Below are 19,745 nucleotides of genomic sequence, written 5' to 3'. Positions count from 1 at the left end.
AGAAAATTGGTAAAGAGGGGAAAATAAAGAGAGAGTCTTCACTGTTGGGAGAAAGACATTCTTATTTCCTACAAGGCTAGAAAAAGTTTAAGTTTGTATCAAGATGCAACAGATGGCCTGACGTTTTCTGACGTATTTAAAATTTTTACCAATCCCTCGCCCCCTCACTGCTAAAAACATAGCTTATCTGGGATTTGACAATAAATTCTCACTACATTTATATAGTACTGATTCTCACAGCAACTGCCTTGGCCCAAAACCAGGAGGTCTCAGCAGTTTCCATAATGGCAGATTATATAATCACTATTATGTAAAATTTATATGAAAATAGTAAAATAATTTCACTTTAAATTATAGAATAGTTAAAAAGATTAAAATATATAGTAATATTAAAAGACTATATATAATTTAAAACATACTCCTATACATTCAAGAATTAGCTTAAGACTTTCTGACGTGGTACTACTTATTGTTATCAGTGTTTCTCATGCCAATCAAGTCTTAAAAATATTCAACTGATCAATAAGATTATATTATGTACCAGGCACTGCTATGCACTGAGAACACAAAGAAAATAACAACAGCTAGCATTTATTAAAAAAATGTAAAACCTCTTTTGAGGTTTTCAAAAGCTATTTATACAGTTCTCATTTGATGAGTCCCTTCCTTCAACCTTACATTTTAATTTTAATAAGTGAGATAACATATATAAACATAAACAAGGGGTGATACTAGCTACTAGGGTAAATCAGAAAAATTATTCTAAAAGAGGTAGCATTTTAGCTGCGTTTTAAAGAAATCAAAGATGCTAAAAATTGAAGGTTGGGAGGGAGAGTATACCAGGTATGCCAGGGGAATAACCAAAGCAAAGGCACAGAGAATGGAGACTAAGTGTTGCATTCAAAGAGAACAGCAGTATAAATAGATCATAGAGCTCTAGGATGAAGGGAAGCATAATGTCAGATCTCTTTCTAAGCAGCAACAAGGGCCAGTTTGTGAAAAGTTTAAAATTTTATACAAAGAACTTTATATTTTTTTCTTGGAAATCCTAGGGAGCCAATGGGGTTTGCTGAGAGGGTGAGCAGAGGGAATGAAATTAAGAACATCACTTTGGGAGCTTTGGCAAAGAAGGAATGAAGTAGGGAGAGATTTGAGGTAGACAGATCAATGAGAAGTGCAGGTGAGATATTAGGGCCTGAATAAGGGTATGAATTGCATACGTGAACAGAGGGGATATATGTGATGTGGTAGAGGAAAAAACCCACAAGATCTGGCAACTGAATGAAATTTTTTTAGGTGTGTAATGTACAAGTAACAGTATTATATGTATACATACAATATACGTACAGGTAACAGAAACTCTGAAGCCTAAAAGAGAGGCTCCCTTTTTTTTTTTCCTGCTACCTGTGCTCATGTCACAGAGATGATTTTCTTCTACGACCAAGACTCATGCTTTGAAAAATAGTTTCCTTGTAGCTAGAGAAGTAGCTTGAAAATCAGGTTAACAAACTCAGTCTGATCTTTGTTTCTGATCTATATTCTTCATTAGTAATCTAGCAGGATAACTTCTAATAATAAGCAAAGTGGGTTTTAGGTTCTGTTATTTTAGTAAATGAAAATACTTTGAAATGATATATGAAGGGAAGCCCTCTGATTATAACAATTCTGTATAATACATCAAGTACATAAAGATATTCAGGTGGCCTAGTCACAACCCCAATTACCTTGCCAAAAAAATTCTTTTTAAAGTGACGATATCACTGGTGAAGATGAAATTAAAGTATAAGGAATTATTTTGCCTAATTAAATGTCAATAAACTATATAAGTGAAATGGAAAAATATTTACAAAAATTGAGTGGATGCCCACCAGTTGGGGAATGGCTACGGTATATAAATGCAATGGAATATTATTGTTTTATAAGAAATGATCAGCAGGCTGATTTCAGAGAAATCTAGAAAGACTTACATGAACTGATGCGAAGTAAGTAGAACCAAGAAAACATTGTGTATAGCAACAGGATTACATGATGATCAACTGCAATGAACTTGGCTCTTTTCAACAGAGAGGTGATTCAGACCAATTCCAATAAACTTGTGATGGAGAGAAACATCTGCTTCCAGAGGAAGGACTATGGAGACTGAATGTGGATTACAACATAGTATTTTCACCTTTGTTGTTATTTGCTTGTTTTTTCTTTCTCATCTTTTCCCCTTTTGATCTGATTTTTCTTGTGCAGCATGATAAAGGAAATATGTTTAGAAGAATGTTTAACCTATATTGGACTATTTGCTATCTAGGGTAGAGTGGAGGAGGAGAAGGAAAAGAGAAAAACTTGGAACACAAAGTTTTGCCGGGGTGAATGTTGAAAATTATCTTAACATGTATTTTGAAAAATAAAAAGCTATTATTAAAGAAAAATATATTCAGTAAAGCTAAATAAAGCTTAAGAGACATTGGTTAAAAAAAAAGTATTTCCTTTAGAAAATTATATTTTATTTTCCTTCCATTCTTCCTATTAATTTCAATATAGGCTGGAATCTCATTTTTAAAATAGTTATTAAATGTAGTATTAGATACCAAAGGCAGACAATAACATGGTGGTATGCTTTATTTCAAAAGGACTGCTACTGAAAACATTAGCTAAGCTATTATTAACAGAAGTTATAGCTAATAAATATGGATATGATGACATGACCAATGGGCCATAAAAAATGCTACAACATTAACAATTATTGTGTTCTTATGTTTCAGTTGGAAAATGTCATTAATAAAAGAGGAAGAACCAGGATACACATCATCACCTCCCCCAAAAACAAACTACATGTATCTACAGTGACTTGGTAAAATCTCATTTTTCCTATAAATAACTACAATAAAATCCATAATTAATTTTAAGAAATAGCAGATATGGCAAGTATATAATTGCTTTCTTGACAAATTTTCTGATACAAAAATTATAGAAAATCTTTATAATTCAGAGAAAGCAAGTAAAAGTATAATGGAGACTTTCAAATCCTTCACTACTCATATATCCATATGGGCATTGCTACAAGCCCCTTCAACCTTTCTCATCCATTGAGGTTCTTATTTATGTTTATGGCATAAATTTTCAACCCATCTTGGTGAGGTATTGATTCTGAGGTCTCAAATCTATGAACAAGCTTTGGTAAGCCCAGAAAAATGAAAAAACTGCTAATCCAGAAACAGATTGTAAAACTGAAGACCAAGGACTAACTTAACTGAATAAAGAAAACGTCATCCAATGCAACACAACATTCATTAAATGTTTACTAGGAGCAAAGGATTAGATTAAGATACAAAAATGAAGAATTTAATTTTTTTCTAATACCCAAATTCTCAAATAATTTTATACACACACACACACACACACCTCTCTCTCTCTCTCTCTCTCTCTCTCTCTCTCTCTCTCTCTCTCTCTCTCTTACTTTATAAGAATTCTCTACTTCCTCAACATGAACATAAAATATTCTAAATGTTACAGATTGCTAATGGAGTTTGAAAATTCAGTAGATTTTAACATGGAGTACAGAATGGTAAATAAATAATTATAATGAAATAGCCTGAGATTACCAAGGCTTACTTAAAACAACTTGTTTGTTCCACACTTCCCAACTGACTCCTAATCCCATATACTTTTTTCCCCTACTGAAAACTGATGATTTGCGATAGATAGGAGAGCAAGTCGAGAACATGAGGACTGGCAAGATATTGCTTGCCAATAGACAGCCAAAGTAGTTTCTCTGAAACCTCCCTATGAGTATAAAACCAATTTCTTTGGATAAAATTTATTCCAAAAAATGAGTCACAATTTAAGAGATGTCATTCTAAAACCACTACTATATAATATTAGCCCTAATTAACTTAAAAACTGGATGTCTTGCAACCTTAAATTTAGCATATTGCAAACTGAATTTATTATCTTTCTCCTAAAATCTATTCATCTTCCTTACTTTTCATGCCAATGGTACTATGATTCATTCACGAATAGTCATTATCTTTGCATTTTCTTCTACATTATCTCCTAAATCCAATCAATCATAAAGTTGTAGAGGGCTATAGATAGTGGGGGAACTCTGGGTAAGATATAAGACCCTTCAGCCTACAGGGGACCTGCTGACAATGTCTGACTTGGCTCCCCATCTCCCCTAAGAGCTCTCAGCCTTCCTGAGAAGTCAGGGGGCAATGAAATCTATGTTATATTTAAAGCAAAGTGATACTAAGTGGAAAAGAGTTACCTACATACAATAGCAAGTTGTTTATGTAGTCCCACATATTAGCTCATGAGCAGTGTTGCTTTGGTTATATAAGGGTATTAGGGCATATTAGGCTGAAAGAATTTGGAATATCCGGACTCCATGTTTTGCCCATCCATAGGAGTCTTGCCTCATCACTCCTCCACTAAGACCAAGGATTCAGGCTGGTCCTGAGATCCTACAGAGAGTTAGTCCAGATGGTATAGTTTAGCACCCCAATTTGGGGGTTCTAGAAAGCACACAACATAAAATCATATATAATCAACCTCCATATTTCTAGCATCATCCCATTCTTCCTATTTCCAACTCACTGCAATCCTTCTTTACTAATCATTACAAAAGCTCCCAACTACCCTACTTAAGTCTGGTCTTAACAGTGTTCCGATTTATCCCTTTATATGACAACCAAATGACTCTTCCTAATGCACAGACTACTTCTTGATGATCTTCTATTCAAAACCTTTAAGTAGTTCCCTAATACATAATGAATAAAATCCAAACCTCTTATAGACTCAAAGCTTTCCATAATCTGCTATCAACCTACTTCTCAATCTTATCTTTACTACTTATAACTCTATAATTACCCTAAACTGAACTACTAAGTCAACATTTCTGATGAATAGCCTTCATTTTCCATCTATATGCATTTCCTTATGCTGTTCCCTATGTTTAGAAATTCTCCCTAGTACCTAAAGTAGTGAAGTAGTAGTGAGAATGGAGAAGAAGACACAAAAGAGATTCAAAGGAGTTTCCGAAGGGAAAACGACAAGACTGAAGAGGAATAGCAAAATAATTAATTTTGTTTCAGACTTTTTTTAAAGCCTTAAACTTGGTATGTCCAAGTAAAAATATATAGAAAGCACTTACATTCAAGACCAAAGCTTGGGGAACAAGTCAAGACAAGATATATAGAGATGATTGTTGAAGTTATGGGAATGGATGAAATCAAAGACATTTCAGAGAGGAAAAAAGCACAAAAGACAAAAACCTGGGAAACACATATTTAGGGGGAGGAAAAAAAATTTTTTTTAAAAAGAGAGTTTAGAAAGAAAACCAGAATAACACTATGTCAAAGAAGTCAAGAAAAGAATGAATTTTAGAAAGAATAAGCAATTAACAGCAACAAATGCTGCAGAAAAGTTGGAAGGACTGAGAAAATAACACCAAATTTAGTTATAAGGGCGTCAAGGGTAACCTTTTGTAGATCAGTTTCAATTGAGTGGGGAGATGAGATCTGATAAAGACATAAAAAACTCTTAATTCTTCCCCCCCCAATCTCACTATTCTTCTTTTTTTTTTTTTTTTAATAGTTTTTATTTACCAGATATATGCATGGGTAATTTTACAACATTGACAATCGCCAAACCTTTTGTTCTAATTTTCCCCTCCCCCCCAAGATGGCAGGTTGACCAATACATGTTAAACATGTTAGAGTATAAACTAAATACAATATATGTATACATGCCCAAACAGTTGAAAAACTCTAAATTCTTAAATGAGCAATAAACAACCTTCAAAAGCCTCTGGAAAATACTAGAAAGTGTTATTTTTAAGCTTAAGAGGTTCTCTGCCCTGATAATAAGAGTATAAAATCATTTCAGAAAAGAACAACTGCATCCCTCTTTGATGTTCCTTTCCTTTGAAGCTGGCCAGCTCCTGACCCCCTCTTTGAATTGTAAATTGAATTCACAGGACTTTTACATCTGTATGGATACTTAGAAATTTTTACATTAACTTTAATCTTTAGGTAGAGGGAGCTAAATCTAAATTTTAATCTCATAGATAATCTCACAGAATTTGTTCCTAGGCATAATTAATTCAATAAAAAGTACAGGTAACAAGTACAGATTAATCTGATAAGTTTGGCAGTGAAGAGATAAAAAAAAAAAAAGACAATGCTTTAATGAAAGTAATAAGTTTGAAGAAAGGTTATTTTAGGATAAGGGAAAGGAGCACGGATCATAGAAATAGAAGGCAGTAAAGCAGAAAAAAAAAAATTCAACAGGAGAAATTATTGAAGTCAAATCCCAAAAAGAAGACAGAATGAACAAAAGAATCAGAAAAGGTTTGGCTTGGGAAAGAGCTATTTCCTTCTCAGAAAGAAAAACTAAGCAGGCAGGAAAGGAAGGTGACAAGAGATTCTGAGGTTCAGAAGGAAAGTTGTGAGAACTCATAATGTACTGCTCAAATTTCTGTAAAGTATGAAATGAAGCCACATGCTCAGCTTCAGGAAAGCTAGATTATGGCTAAAGATTTGAATTATAGAATTTATTCTTTAACCTTGCTTAGCAACCTTTAAATTGAAAGGAGAGGTCACACAAGATTTGGCAGGACAAAAATGGTAAGACAATAAAGAGGATGAAATAGTGGTTGAGTATATTATTAAATGGGTGATAATGAGATTCAAGCTGAGAAAGGAAGCAAGTGAAGTCAAAATGGTGGTAATGAACAGGGATAAAAGAGAAGGTTCAAAGAGTAAGAATTTACAATGAAGACAAAGAAGAGATTTAGTGTATAAGAGGGTGGGTAGAAGAAAAGGCCAGAAATGGAAATTTCAGAATTCAAGATTTCTGAAGCAAAGTTCTGAGTAACACTGAAATCTAAAATATAAGTGTGAAGTATGAATATTAAGTACAACTGTAGTTGAGCTTATATATTCATCCTGTCCTCATGATCTAGGGTATAAACCTAATAAAATAGCTGATTAAAGTTAAAGGTGCAGTCTGTTAACCTTGGAATTAACTAGCCACCACAGAGAATAAAGTCATTCCTTTATTCTTAACATAAGCACAGTGCTTTAATTAACCAAGTAGGTGAAAGTAGGTACAAAAAAGTAAAGGAGGTTAATCTATTTAAAGCATAAAAATATGCTTTATTTTAAAGCATAAATAGAAATACATTTCATGTCCTTTAGTTCATTGTAGAGAGTCTAGCATACCAGGGATGTTTAGGATTACAGAATTATAGAATTTTATAGATAATTTAGTCTCAATGCCATTTAATAGAGGAGAAAACAAACAGAATTTCTAGCAACCTATATAAGTTTATATAAGTAGTTAATGGCAGAACTAGGGCTGGTTCCCAAATCTATGTTCCTTTCTATACACCCACATATCAATAATAATAAATAATAGTCATACCGATGTACTGGCTGTTGTATCCTGGAATGTTGAAGGTCTACCTTCCTGTTGTGGATCACTTAAGGAGAAAGAGTGTTTTAAATCTGGCACAGTGATAGGCTTTCCAGATGAATTGACTTCTGCCTAAAAGAAGAAGGAGGAAAAAAAAATTATATGTATATATATATATATATTCATATACATATATATATATATATACATATATATATATATAATACATATACACATACACACACACAAATATATATAAAGAAGAGAAACTGCAGAGTAATCCATAAACTTAATTTTATCTGTTTTTAATTCTCTTCAGTGTTTATAATCATATTTGGGGAATACAAAAGAAACTTGAAATACTGTCTCTACTCTTCAAGAATTTACAACCTAATTAGGGAAATAAGAATGACAGAAAAGAAATAACAGAAAACTATTAAATGTCAATAATGGCTACCTACCTACAATAAAGAAGGAAAATAATCAGTGAGGAATGGGATAGCTAAAGAATGCTTTAAAGAGAGGGTGAAGGAATAGCTAGATGGCATAACAGACAGAGCATAGGTCCTGAAGTAAGAAGGATCTGAATTCAAATCTGGCCTCAGACGCTTAATACTTATTAGCTGTGTGAACCTGAGTAAGTCACTTAGCCCCAATTGTTTCACCCCCCCCCCAAAAAAAAAAAAGGTATGTGTGATATGGGGCTTTGGTATACACATAGATTTGAACAGGACAGGAAAAAGGCAAACATCTGTTATATCAATTCAAATGCCTCGTAAGTAGCTATTTCATTAAACTAGAGTTTTAGGAATGTCACTTTTTTTTTTTTTTTTTTTTTTTTTTAAAATAAATATGATCAAGTATTGCAAGTACTCCTTTTGGACAGAATCGATTACCCAACAAACTCATTTCTAATAATTTTCTAAAATAGTCCCATTAACTTCAGTTCTACAATCTTGTTTACTATATGTCTAAAATGACCTTATAAGTATTTATTTGTACAATATATCTAACATAACATTCTAATGAAAAGTTATATGTATCTATTGAGCTCTTTTGTTCTTAAGACAAATGGTATTTAGGTGTGATTATCTAATAATAGTCATTTTTACCACTCCCACATTATAACAAAAAAGGAAATAAGTTTAAGATTCAATTTTAGATTTCCTAAATCAAGTTTGTCAATCATATCTGCTTAATGTGAAACTACCAAAAATCCTCACAAAACGAACACAACTCAGTATTTTATTCATAGGATAGCAAGCACAGAAAAGAAATGCTCAGTTTTTGCATAAGGAGCTAAATACCTCATGAGTTTTAATGGGAGCAAGGAAAATGAGAAGAGAAGATGGTGAAGGCAGAATTCAGATAAAATCAGATATAAAAAAGCCATATTAAAAAAAAAAATGGTAGAACTGGAGAAATACCTTTCAAAACTCTGACTGAGGGGAAATTCTTAAGCACTGGATAAAGGAAATTATAAAAGATGAAAAATTTTGCTTATACAAAATTTAAAAACTTTTGCACAACTGGAAATCAATATAACTAAAAGTAAGGGAACTGTAGAGGAGGGGAGGGGGGATGGGAAATCTGTGGTTTTTTTTTTTTTTTTTTTCTAAAATGTATAATGAACAGAATCATTCCCAAGTAGATAAGTGCCCAAAGGACATGAGCAAACATTTTTTTCAAAAGAAAAAAATGCTCAAAGGACATGAGCAAACAGTTTTCAAAAGAAGGAATGCAAAATATGAGTAACCACATAGGAAAATTCTTCAAGTTACTGGATATTGCAACTGAAAAATCTTATCTTCAAATTAGCAAAAATGAGAAAAAACAAAAATAATGTTTAAAGGGTTACAGAAAGTCAAGAAAACACGAACAAATTGCTTGCAGAAGCTGTGAATTCATTCAACCATTCTGGAAAATAAAGCTAATTGTTCATTTCCAACAATCCTACTAGTTTTACACCAAGGAAGTCAAAGACAAAAACAAAATTCCCATATATAAAACAAAATACTTGTATCAGCACATTTTGTGGTAGCAAAAAACCCTCAAGAAACAAAAAGAACATCTGCTAAATGGAGAACAGTAGTAGTAGCATTCCATTTTAGGCTAAGAAATGACACTTATGAAGAAGAACATTCACATAAACATGCCAATGGAATAAAACAGGAGAAGAAAACAATCACACACTATGATAACACAAATGAAAATACAAAAAAGGTAGAACGAACTCAGATTAAGTAAAATAACCAATAATGAATTCAAAAGGCTATATAGAAAGAGTCTTCTTTCTCGGTAAAGTAAGGATTTAGGGAAGAAAGTAGATGTGAATAGACATAATTGGAGAGGTTTTTTTTGGGGGGGGTAGAGGGGAGAAGGAAACTATTAGAAAAATGATTGCAATCTATAAAGAAATCAATAAAACTTTTTTTTTTTTTTTTTTTTTTTTTTTTTTTAAACAACAGGTCAGGCCAACTATAATGGTAGAAATACTAAACTCTTCCTCTTCCACATGTTAGCACAGGATTGGTGTCAGAGATGGTAGGTAGAATATGAAAAATTGGCAGAGCAGATGGAAACAAAACATAGATGAAAAAAATGGAATAGAAACTATAATAGAGAAGAGTGAGAAAGGAGACAAGGTAATAGAACAAATCAAATAGGTGAGGTAGCCTGGTAAGAGATAAAAGATATTACTATCTTATGAAGAAACAGATAAGCAAGTACTCTAGGTAGTCCACACAGTAGGGTATAACTTATATAGTTCACTTCTCTTGGAAGTTATGGAATCTTTCTTGCTTTCTTTTATGTATTTTACTTTTCTGTCTCTACCTTTCCCATCCTGGTTTCTTGTCCGTTTCTCCTCTCTCTCTCTCTCCCTCTCTATAGCTCAATGTCTTCTTCTTTCTGGATTTTTTTTTTTTCTCTTTCCATTTTTGTCTCTTCCCTCCCTTTCTGTTACTCTCTCTTCCTCTCCATTTGTTTTGTCATTCTTTCTTATCCTTTTCTCATCCCTCTTATTTTAGATTAGTTATAATATGAAATTAAAGGATATTTTCCTTATAATTTGCTCTTTACCCTTTGCTGTATTGGTAAGTAAAATTAAAAATAAATTGGTAAAAAAAGAAAAATCTAAATATTAAATGAAAAGCAGCAAATGAGAAATTAAATGTTTCTCTTCCAACTTTGGGGAAATTTTCATATTTTTATTATAAAATTGATATATCTTTTTAAAAACTATGTCCATGAGCCCTTACATGAAAAAATACTTTAATTTTCATATAATTGGCCTTATATAGCATTTTAAAAGATACATAAAACTGGCTAAGTTCATAAGTTACACAAATAGGGAAGTAATCATTTAATTTTGCCTAAAACTCCCTATTCAGCCCAATTCAGCTCCATCTATATTACCACTTGTCAATTTTTGTCTTCTACATTAACTACCTAAAATTCTTGGTTTTGATATTCTGTAAGTCTTTGTATACAACTAACACTTGGTATACAGGAGACTAAGGCAATTCATGCTTACTGATTGCAGAACTCTATTATGTGTTCAGCACCGTGGAAGATACCAAAGAATGTGTCCGATAATAATGTCACCTTAAATTGTTAAAGCATTTCCACACAATATAAATTCAATCAAATTCTCAGAAAAATCATATAAGTTAGGCAGCACAAATTTTGCAAATGAGGAAATAAACTCAGAAAAATTAAGTGTCTTGCAAAAGATTACACAGCTAATAAAGTAGTATTCAAATATTTCAGTTTTAAACAAAAGGGGGCTAAGTGAAACACACCCAGCAGGCTAGTCACTTTCAAAGCAAATATTTCAGTTTTCTAATTTGGGGGCTTAAAATGTATATCTTATGACTAAATCCAAGGCTCTTTTCATTTTAATCTAGAAATAAAAGCTATAGTAACATGAGGCAAAACAACAAATGATTAAGTGCCAAATTAAGCAACTAATGATTAAGTGAGTCAGAGACAAAAGTGTGAAATAGCATTAATTTAGAAATTAAGTTCCAAAAGTATAGGTATAGCTATTTCTAAAGAATACAAACACACTATTATAGAACCCTAAAAAATATATTTTCTTCTTGACAAGAAAATGGGAAGAATACTTTCTAAAAATCCATTATGTAGTCTACCTTGAAACTGATTTGTCTAGCAAGTTCCTTGGCTTCTTGATCAGCCTGACTTGAATTACTTCCTGATGACAAAGGTAATAGGGCAATCTTCATTGCTGAGCCACATCCCTCACAACAGAAATCTTGTGACCTAAAGAAATAAAAGAATTTTAAAATGATTGCTAAAAAGGACTTTCTCACTGAATGGAAACAGAAGTAGTTAAGTTTAATCCTGATTCCTTTTTTACAAAACATGAACACTGAACAAATAAACTTGTTTTAAAAAAAAATTATCAAAAAGCTCACCCCACATATGCACTCATTTGCTTTCTAGGTTGGACAACCAAGAGAACATTTCCTTGAATATCATATACATTTTGAAGTACATTTTATAGCCACATCAAATTTTAAAAATTAAAATATTAGAAAATAAAGATTTTTTTCAGACTTTTTTTTTTAAGTCAAATTTGGCCATCTAACTATGAGTTCAAAAAGTTAGCACACATTGTTAAATATTTTTTCCAATCAGAATATTTCGATAGAACCAAGCCACAAATCAAAATCTTTTCTGTTCCAAAACAAAACTATTAAGTGTAACATTTATTCCCCTGCCCCTCAACCATATGGATAAATTCAATAAACAGCTATGTTTTTTTTAAAAGTTCAGTAACATTCTCACAAATACTCTTATATTTACATAGTTAACACCTATGACAGTATAAATACAAGTTCACCCACAACAAAAATATAATTTTCTTACCTTACAATGAAAAACTCACCTTCTACAATATAAATTTTTGAAATAAGAAATTTTTTTCTTCCAGATGCTAATTACAGAAAAGATTTGTCATCCAAAATAAAGACCTGAATTCTATCAAGCTTTTAAACATTAACTTAAGACAGGTCTACAAAATACAATATTTATTTATCCAAAAGAGATCATATTTAAATTGCATAAATATTGAATGCACACATGCATACATTTTTACTCAATTACACTACAAATGTATCAAATGTCTTTAAAAATAACCAATCATGTTTACTGTGATTGGTTCCCATTTAATATTCAAAAAAACTTTGCATGTGTACATTGTTTCTAAACTACATATTTACTTAGCTAGCTAATTGAAAAACTATATGGCTTTACTCATTTGAAAATGAGGGATCTAATGATTTCTTTTTATTCCTTTTATCTTTAAATGCCATGATCTATGATAGGTTGAAAATAAAAGTAGGAGTCAGAAGACAAGGGTTATATTACCACTACCCAAGTAGGCAATAAATATTCATTGAATTGAATATCTTATGAGTTGTCATTTTATGCCAAAGCCTACTAAAATCTGCATATTGTAGGTGCTAAATGGGTTTACATCTTACTTCTGATAATTACTACACGTGCAATGTTGGGCAAGTCAGTTAGCTTCTTTGGGCCTTTGTTCCTCATATGTAAAATGATGGCTTGGGACTGACATCTTTGGTTCCTTCCAGCTCTAAGTCTATGATCCTATGAATTAGTTTTCCCATTATGCATGCAGTGTTATTGTCTTATTAAAATACTTAAGTTATAAAGACAGTACCTACCAACTCAAAAATGACTGAATGTTTGTAAAAGCGTTTTAGTGCACCTAGGAGAAAAAGCTATGCCATTTCTAGATGGTAATGATGGCACACCCATTATTTGCAGACTACTGGAAAATTTTTTTTTACAAGAACTGCCCTTTTCATTTCAGACTCAACTATACAACAAAAACCTGACATGAGAATCTCTTTAGCTTCTGACTGAGGAAGCAGATGAAATTTAAGAGCAAAAGTTCATATAGTATTCATTAACTTAACCATGCCATCAGAATTCTACTCTATTTGACTGCAACATTATGAAAAAAAATTCCACTACTAGAACAAATCTAATGGAATTTCACTAAGTTCTTCTGTCAACAAAACATCATGTCATTTACTGTTACTTTTATGTGAAGTTAATTAAATAACTTGAGATTTAAGAACAAGTCAGAACATGAAATTAAAAATGAAGTTAGGAAAAAAACAAGTATCATTTCTTCAAAGTATATGCTTTGTAGGTTTGAAAAACAACTTAAAACACCAGATAAAAAATAAAATGTAAGCTACTCACTTTTTGGCAAGGGCTCTTCTTTCTTCAGGTGAATAGTCTAGAGACCCTATGGCACCTTCTCCTTTTGTTGGCATAAATCCAATTATGGCTAACAATGCTGTTCTGACTGAAATGAATAACATAATGTTCAATCTATATGTGAAATTAAAAATCATTTGCTTCCCACCACTGGATTGGGGGGGAAGGGAGAGGGTGTGTGCCACAACTCCCCACCACCTATCATAACATGGAATACTTAAGAAAATTAAACACCCCAACACAGTCCCCCATCCTGTATTTAGCTGAAAGCAAATGTTAAAACTGAATTAAATTTACAGTTTTTCTATTCAGAATTTAATATCGTAAGGTGATCATTTTAATCTTGGAAGAAAAAGTTCTTTAAATAAGTTAATTACAGCAATAAACTGATACTTACTACTCCATGAAGGTTGCCAAGTTTCAGGGTGATGTCCTGAGATGCTCAAACAAATTTTCTTGCCTACTTCAAACCTTCCATTAGCCTTAAAGATAAAATAATTTATATTTACCACAAACATGTTTTAAGTATTTCTGTAAAACTCTTAGCTTTAGAAAATGCTTCTAATAATATTTAAAATATTAACTTGTACTCCCAAAAACATAATAATCTAAAAAGTATTTATTTAGTTCCTAACTCTGCATTTATTTTCACATTAGACACTATCAAGGGAAACAAATAAAAAATATGGTTCCTCTTTGTACTAAGATACAAATGAATATTAGGGAATTATAAAACTTTGAACTTCAGAAATTGAAAGCAACTTTCTATCATTGAGTCCTCCCCAACCCATCCCCATTCCCAGGCCCAAATCGGGTAAGCAAGTTGTTCACACTAACATAACTACTAGTGGCAGAGCTAAGAGTAGTAATCAGGTCTCCTGATTCCTTAATCCAGTGCCTTTAACCCTTCTATTATACTAGTTATTTATGAAAAGATGCTAGTTGAAGTTGCACTGGAAGATGAGTTGATGGAATAATTATACAAAAAGCAAAAAAGTCAAGGCACAAACGTGAATCATGGCTGTTAAGTAACAAGAAGCAGGGTAGGTATATTCCAGACTCTTCCAGAGGTCAAGCTTCCAGTTGCTGAAAGAAAAGACTCTGGGAAGATATGAAAGCTTCTGAAAGTCATCCCTACTTCCAACTTGTTGCAAGATTTCAGAAAATTTCCTCTTTGAATTTTTCTTATTGGTTCTCTACATGGCAAATAAATAAGAATTGTCTCCTTTTCAGAAGAACTTTCCAGAACACACACTTTTGATTTCACCAAGAAACTTTCTTTGCAAAATGGACTGCCCTGGATTCCCCCCCACCAGTTTCATTCCAGTTCTTCCAAGTCAAGTCACTCAAAATAACTGTAAGACTTCTGGTGCCAAGATGAGGGAGGGAGGAACTTGCCTGGGTTCTCCAAAATTTGCTTCCACGAATGTAAATTGTTAGCACTACTGTCTATCTACCCAGGTTACTTATACCTTCGGAAGCTAATAATTAATGTGCAACAAGAAAATGGTATTTACACACATATATTGTATCTAGGTCATATTGTAACACATGTAAAATGTATGGGATTACCTGCCATCGGGGGGAGGGAGTGGAGGGAGGGAGGGGATAATTTGGAAAAATGAATAAAAAAAAAAAATTTGCTTCCAAACAACATTGCAATTTTTATGTTTCAGAACAAATTTTAGAGCAGTAAAGCAGTTTTCTAAACCAAGACAGTTTGGAAGATCAAGGTGTGTTGCCTTAGGGTGAAAGGAGAGTGCAATTAGGTAGTAGCAGAAGGGCAAGTCACATCCCAGGGGCCAGCAGCAAAGTCCCACCTCCAGTACAAATCAGTAATAAATCTCTATCCAGGCAAGCCAGCAATCAGTATAAGGCAGCAGTGAGGTTCTGAGCTGCAGTGCAAGCCAGCAGCAGTGACTCAAAATTAAGTATTAGATAGCATTTACTACACCCCACTACTTGCAAGCTAGCAGCAAGTTCCTAAGCCCCCTCTGGCATAATAGCTTGGGACAGTGCCCATGCCACTCCAGAAGCAGAACCCAACTTTTACAAAAAGTAAAAAGTGAAGAGATAGACAGAAAAAAATGAGTAAAAAAACAAAAATGGACCTGACTGCAGAAAGATGCTATGGTAAGAGGATCAAGGCAGAAACTTAGAGGATGACAACAATGTCAACAAGTCAAATTTCAAAATAAAATGTGAATTGGTCTCAAGTCTATTACCTGTATTTTGGGAACAACCTATAAAGCTTATCAGTATGTATTTCTGGGAAACAGTAATACAGATGGATAAGAAGTTTTTTCCAGAATTGAATAGGAAAGGAAAGTGAACTGGACTGACTTTTTGGAAACTAAAGATTTACCACAATTTTATGATGAAAGCAAATGTCTATTTTTAATACTAATATTCTGCAGGAATTGCTATATGGCAGAATATAATTGCCTCCAAAAAAAAAAAGTATCACACAGAGGTGTGAGAAGGCTACAACATGTAACCAATGAGGAACTTCAAAGATCAGGAATTGTACATAGAAAGAAAAGATGGCCCGGTCTTATGGTAATAATAAAGAATGACAGCTGATGAGAGTATTCAAAAAGAACCTCAATACTGTTAAAAGAAAGCAAGGAAGATTCTCACTATATTAGATGGAATTCTACATTGAAAGAGAACATGGACAAGAGAAATATGAGATAGGCAGGCATGGATGGGTTGAGAATAAGCATTACTGAAGAGCATTTCCCAATCCGAGGAAATCCTCAGCCTGTTTCATTTTTGAGAGGTCAAACTTCTGAATGCATTTTCTCTCAGAAATTGGTTTAATGGCTGTTTTCTCCAATCAATCTCCAAAAGTATATTTTACCCAGAATGAAGCTGAATTACGGTACTGAGGGTGATCCTGATTACTACTCTGAAGTGATGAAAGAAGTGCTGAAATACTGAGTCCTTTCTCAAAGATTTAATCTCTGAGTGTATTGATATGGATGTTTTACAGGAGGGTATGGAGAAGCAAGACTTCCAGAAGATTCAGGATTGGCCAACATCCCCAGCAACTTTGATGGCAGCAGCTAGTCATGTGAATTATGGGAACTGCCATACTGGGGGTGATTCTTCAGTAGCTTTTGTTTGTGGATTACAATTTGTTTATATATCAAATCCCAGAATCTTTTTTAAGGCTTTCCTGGAAAAGATTTATAATTACTTGAAAGAGTTAGGCCCATTCATTTACATAGGAAATTCTTAGGCAAAATCATGACCCCTCTGGGGTCTGACCATGGTTAGAAAAACCTAGAACCCAAGGACAGAATTCAACTAAGTGTCTAGGGTATTATATAATGAAAAAATCTACAGTGACCTGTACTCTGAACTATTAAATCAGAGCATGCCAAAATTATGTTTTCCAAAACAATTATAAATATTGTTCAACTTTAAATCTGCCTGAACTTTAAAAATATTTGTTAAATTTGTTAAATTTTAAAAGAATTCTATGTATCTCTCACCATGCAATACAAAAATTATGTGGGCTACTTATTTAAAAAATGAAAATAATCTAATTACTCAAAATAAAGGAATTCTTAAAGTCTAGGATACTTACTGTTAATAGGATAATGCTTGGCGGTTTCATGGGATATTCTGGTGGCAATACTATTCGTCCATGATAAACTCCTCCATCAAAATCAGAATCTGGGGGGCCCCTAACAGTGAAGTGCCATTCAAAAAGGTTATCCTAAACAAAACAATCATATATGACTATGAAATATTACCAAAAACATGAGGACAAGTACATTACTTTTCTGGCATAATTTATCAAGGTACATTACTATTTACATAATAATCTGTTTTTAGGGTTTAATGATATATGTTTAAGGTTGTTGTTTAACAATGAAAGAGTACTCAGATTCATCTCTGGACAAAGACAGATTTATAGATATAGATATAGATCACCTTTATTCCATAAAACAAAGTATTAGATACTATTATTGGTGGTGACTTATGTACATAGATTCTAGTGTCCATACCTGACATGGCACCCTTCACTAAAAAAAGAGAGACACTTTGCCAAGTGTCTTGTTGTTATCAGATTACCACATATAACCCAACAAATAATATAATATTTGTAGAGTATTTAGCAAGGGGCCTAGCACATAGCAGGCACTTAAAGATTGCTACCTCCCATCCCCAACATAAAGACCCAAAGGATGGAGATGAAGAGAAATGGATTTGAACGTGACACAAAGTAAAGAAAGATGATGAACTATTTGCTATTAGTAAAGGAGATATACATCAATTATCAAACTACATTATCAATCAATAAGCATTAATTAAATGCTTACTAAGTGTCAGTATGCTTATTAGTCTCTCCTGTTACAAAGGAGACAAATATATATATATATATATATATATATATATATATATATATATATAGTTATCAAGTAACTGAGGGGAAGGGGAAATTAGCAACTGGAAAGATTAAGAAAAGCTTCATATAATAACTGTTATTTTAGTTAAACTTTGAAGAAAGTTGTAAATTCTAAAAGGTAGCAGCAACGAAGGCAAGAATATCAATCATAGGGGACAGTCAGTGCAAAGGCACAAAAGTAGTAGAACATCATGTTAGAAATTAAAAGAAATTATAGGGGCAGCTAGCTCAGTGGATAGAGCACCAGCCCTGAAGTCAGGAGGACCTGAGTTCAAATATGGCCTCAGACACTTAACACTTCCTAGCTGTGTGACCCTGGACAAGTCACTTAACCCCCAACTGCCTCAACAACAACAAAAAAAAAGCAAAGAAGCCTGACAGTTGAATGGCTGTGTTCTAGAAAAGCACTTAGTTTTTTGTATTCTTCAGTTACCAACACATGAAATATAAATTTACCATCCCAGAATAAAATATTTAATGTCTAATAACATTTTAATATCTAACACAATCTACTTTTCATTAAAAGCTTCTTAACTGGTTGATATAACTTCATAATACATGCTACCTACCTCCTAACACAGAGGTGACAGACTCAAGATGCAGAAAGACATGTACATTTTCGGACATAACCAATGCAAGAAATTGTTTTGCTTGACTATGCTTTTGTTACAAGGATTTTCTTTTTCTTTTTTCTTTTCTTCTAGTGTAAGAATGAGGTAGGAACAAGAGAAAATAAATGTTTGTTAACTGAGAGGGGGATAAAATATTGGAATGCTGTGTTCCTTCTTCCACCACTCAGATACTTCTCAAAAGTTCATTCCATCCAAATACAAGGTATCCTAAAAATCTTCAAGCAGTTTGGCTTTAGTAGCTGAAAAGACTTTTGAGACATCCCAAATATTAACCAATCCAATTATCTACTAGCCTTCAAATTATTCCCCATCCATTTTCAGAGATGGCCACACAATATTCTTCTCCACAATTCCTCTTCTCATAATAGTAAATTTCATCATTAAAGTCAATGTCCCCCTTCAAAATTCTAGCTTACAAGATCTTCTATCTTATCTCTCATCACTTACTTCCTTTAATAATCGACTTCAGGCACCTATATTAGTGGTCATACCTTTGATCTCCAAACAAGAATTCAAAAATTTCCTTATCTAACAGTAAATTATAATTTCATATTTCCTTATGCCTCATTTTTCCTAGACTTACGCTTCCTCTTCATCATGAACTTTAGTTTCTCAATTCCTCAGTATCTTCCTAGGCCATCTATGGCTTCATTTTCCTCCTTTCCTAATTTCAACTCTATACTTAACCAGTTCAATATTACAAAGAATCATTTCTCTTCTCTCTCTTTAGTCTTTCCCTATCTACTTGTTCCTTCCCTCTTACATACAAATACACATAGGTCTCCTGCCATAAAAATCATCATCACCTGATTCTACCATCCCCTTCAAATTATTATCCTATATTTTTCTATTATTTTAGAGCTAAGCCCCTAGAAAAACTGTACTCACCATCTCCAATTCCTCTCATCACTCACTTATCAAATGGTCTTTTCTCAATGTCTATCTTTTTTTGATCTCTCTAAAGCATTTAACATGACTGAACAATCTCTCTAATTCTGGATATTCTT

The 19,745-nt window shown here is 32.9% G+C and overlaps 1 protein-coding gene across 2 annotated transcripts in view; it reads right to left on the bottom strand.

Annotated features, from left to right (window-relative positions):
• The window catches only part of UBE2J1 (ubiquitin conjugating enzyme E2 J1), a 43,937-nt gene that overhangs the window by 7,471 nt on the left and 16,721 nt on the right, over window positions 1-19,745 (bottom strand). For both annotated transcript variants that reach the window (XM_074310306.1, XM_074310307.1), the window contains exons 3-7: window positions 17,282-17,413; window positions 14,084-14,168; window positions 13,669-13,774; window positions 11,562-11,691; window positions 7,417-7,539 (exon numbers count right to left, since the gene is read on the bottom strand). In XM_074310306.1, the coding sequence (XP_074166407.1) occupies window positions 7,417-7,539; window positions 11,562-11,691; window positions 13,669-13,774; window positions 14,084-14,168; window positions 17,282-17,413 (576 nt within the window). The remainder of the gene's footprint in view (window positions 1-7,416; window positions 7,540-11,561; window positions 11,692-13,668; window positions 13,775-14,083; window positions 14,169-17,281; window positions 17,414-19,745) is intronic.

The sequence above is a fragment of the Sminthopsis crassicaudata genome, chromosome 4 (assembly GCF_048593235.1).
Source record: "Sminthopsis crassicaudata isolate SCR6 chromosome 4, ASM4859323v1, whole genome shotgun sequence".
Taxonomy (NCBI): domain Eukaryota; kingdom Metazoa; phylum Chordata; class Mammalia; order Dasyuromorphia; family Dasyuridae; genus Sminthopsis; species Sminthopsis crassicaudata.
This window is presented reverse-complemented; position numbering and strand designations above follow the sequence as displayed.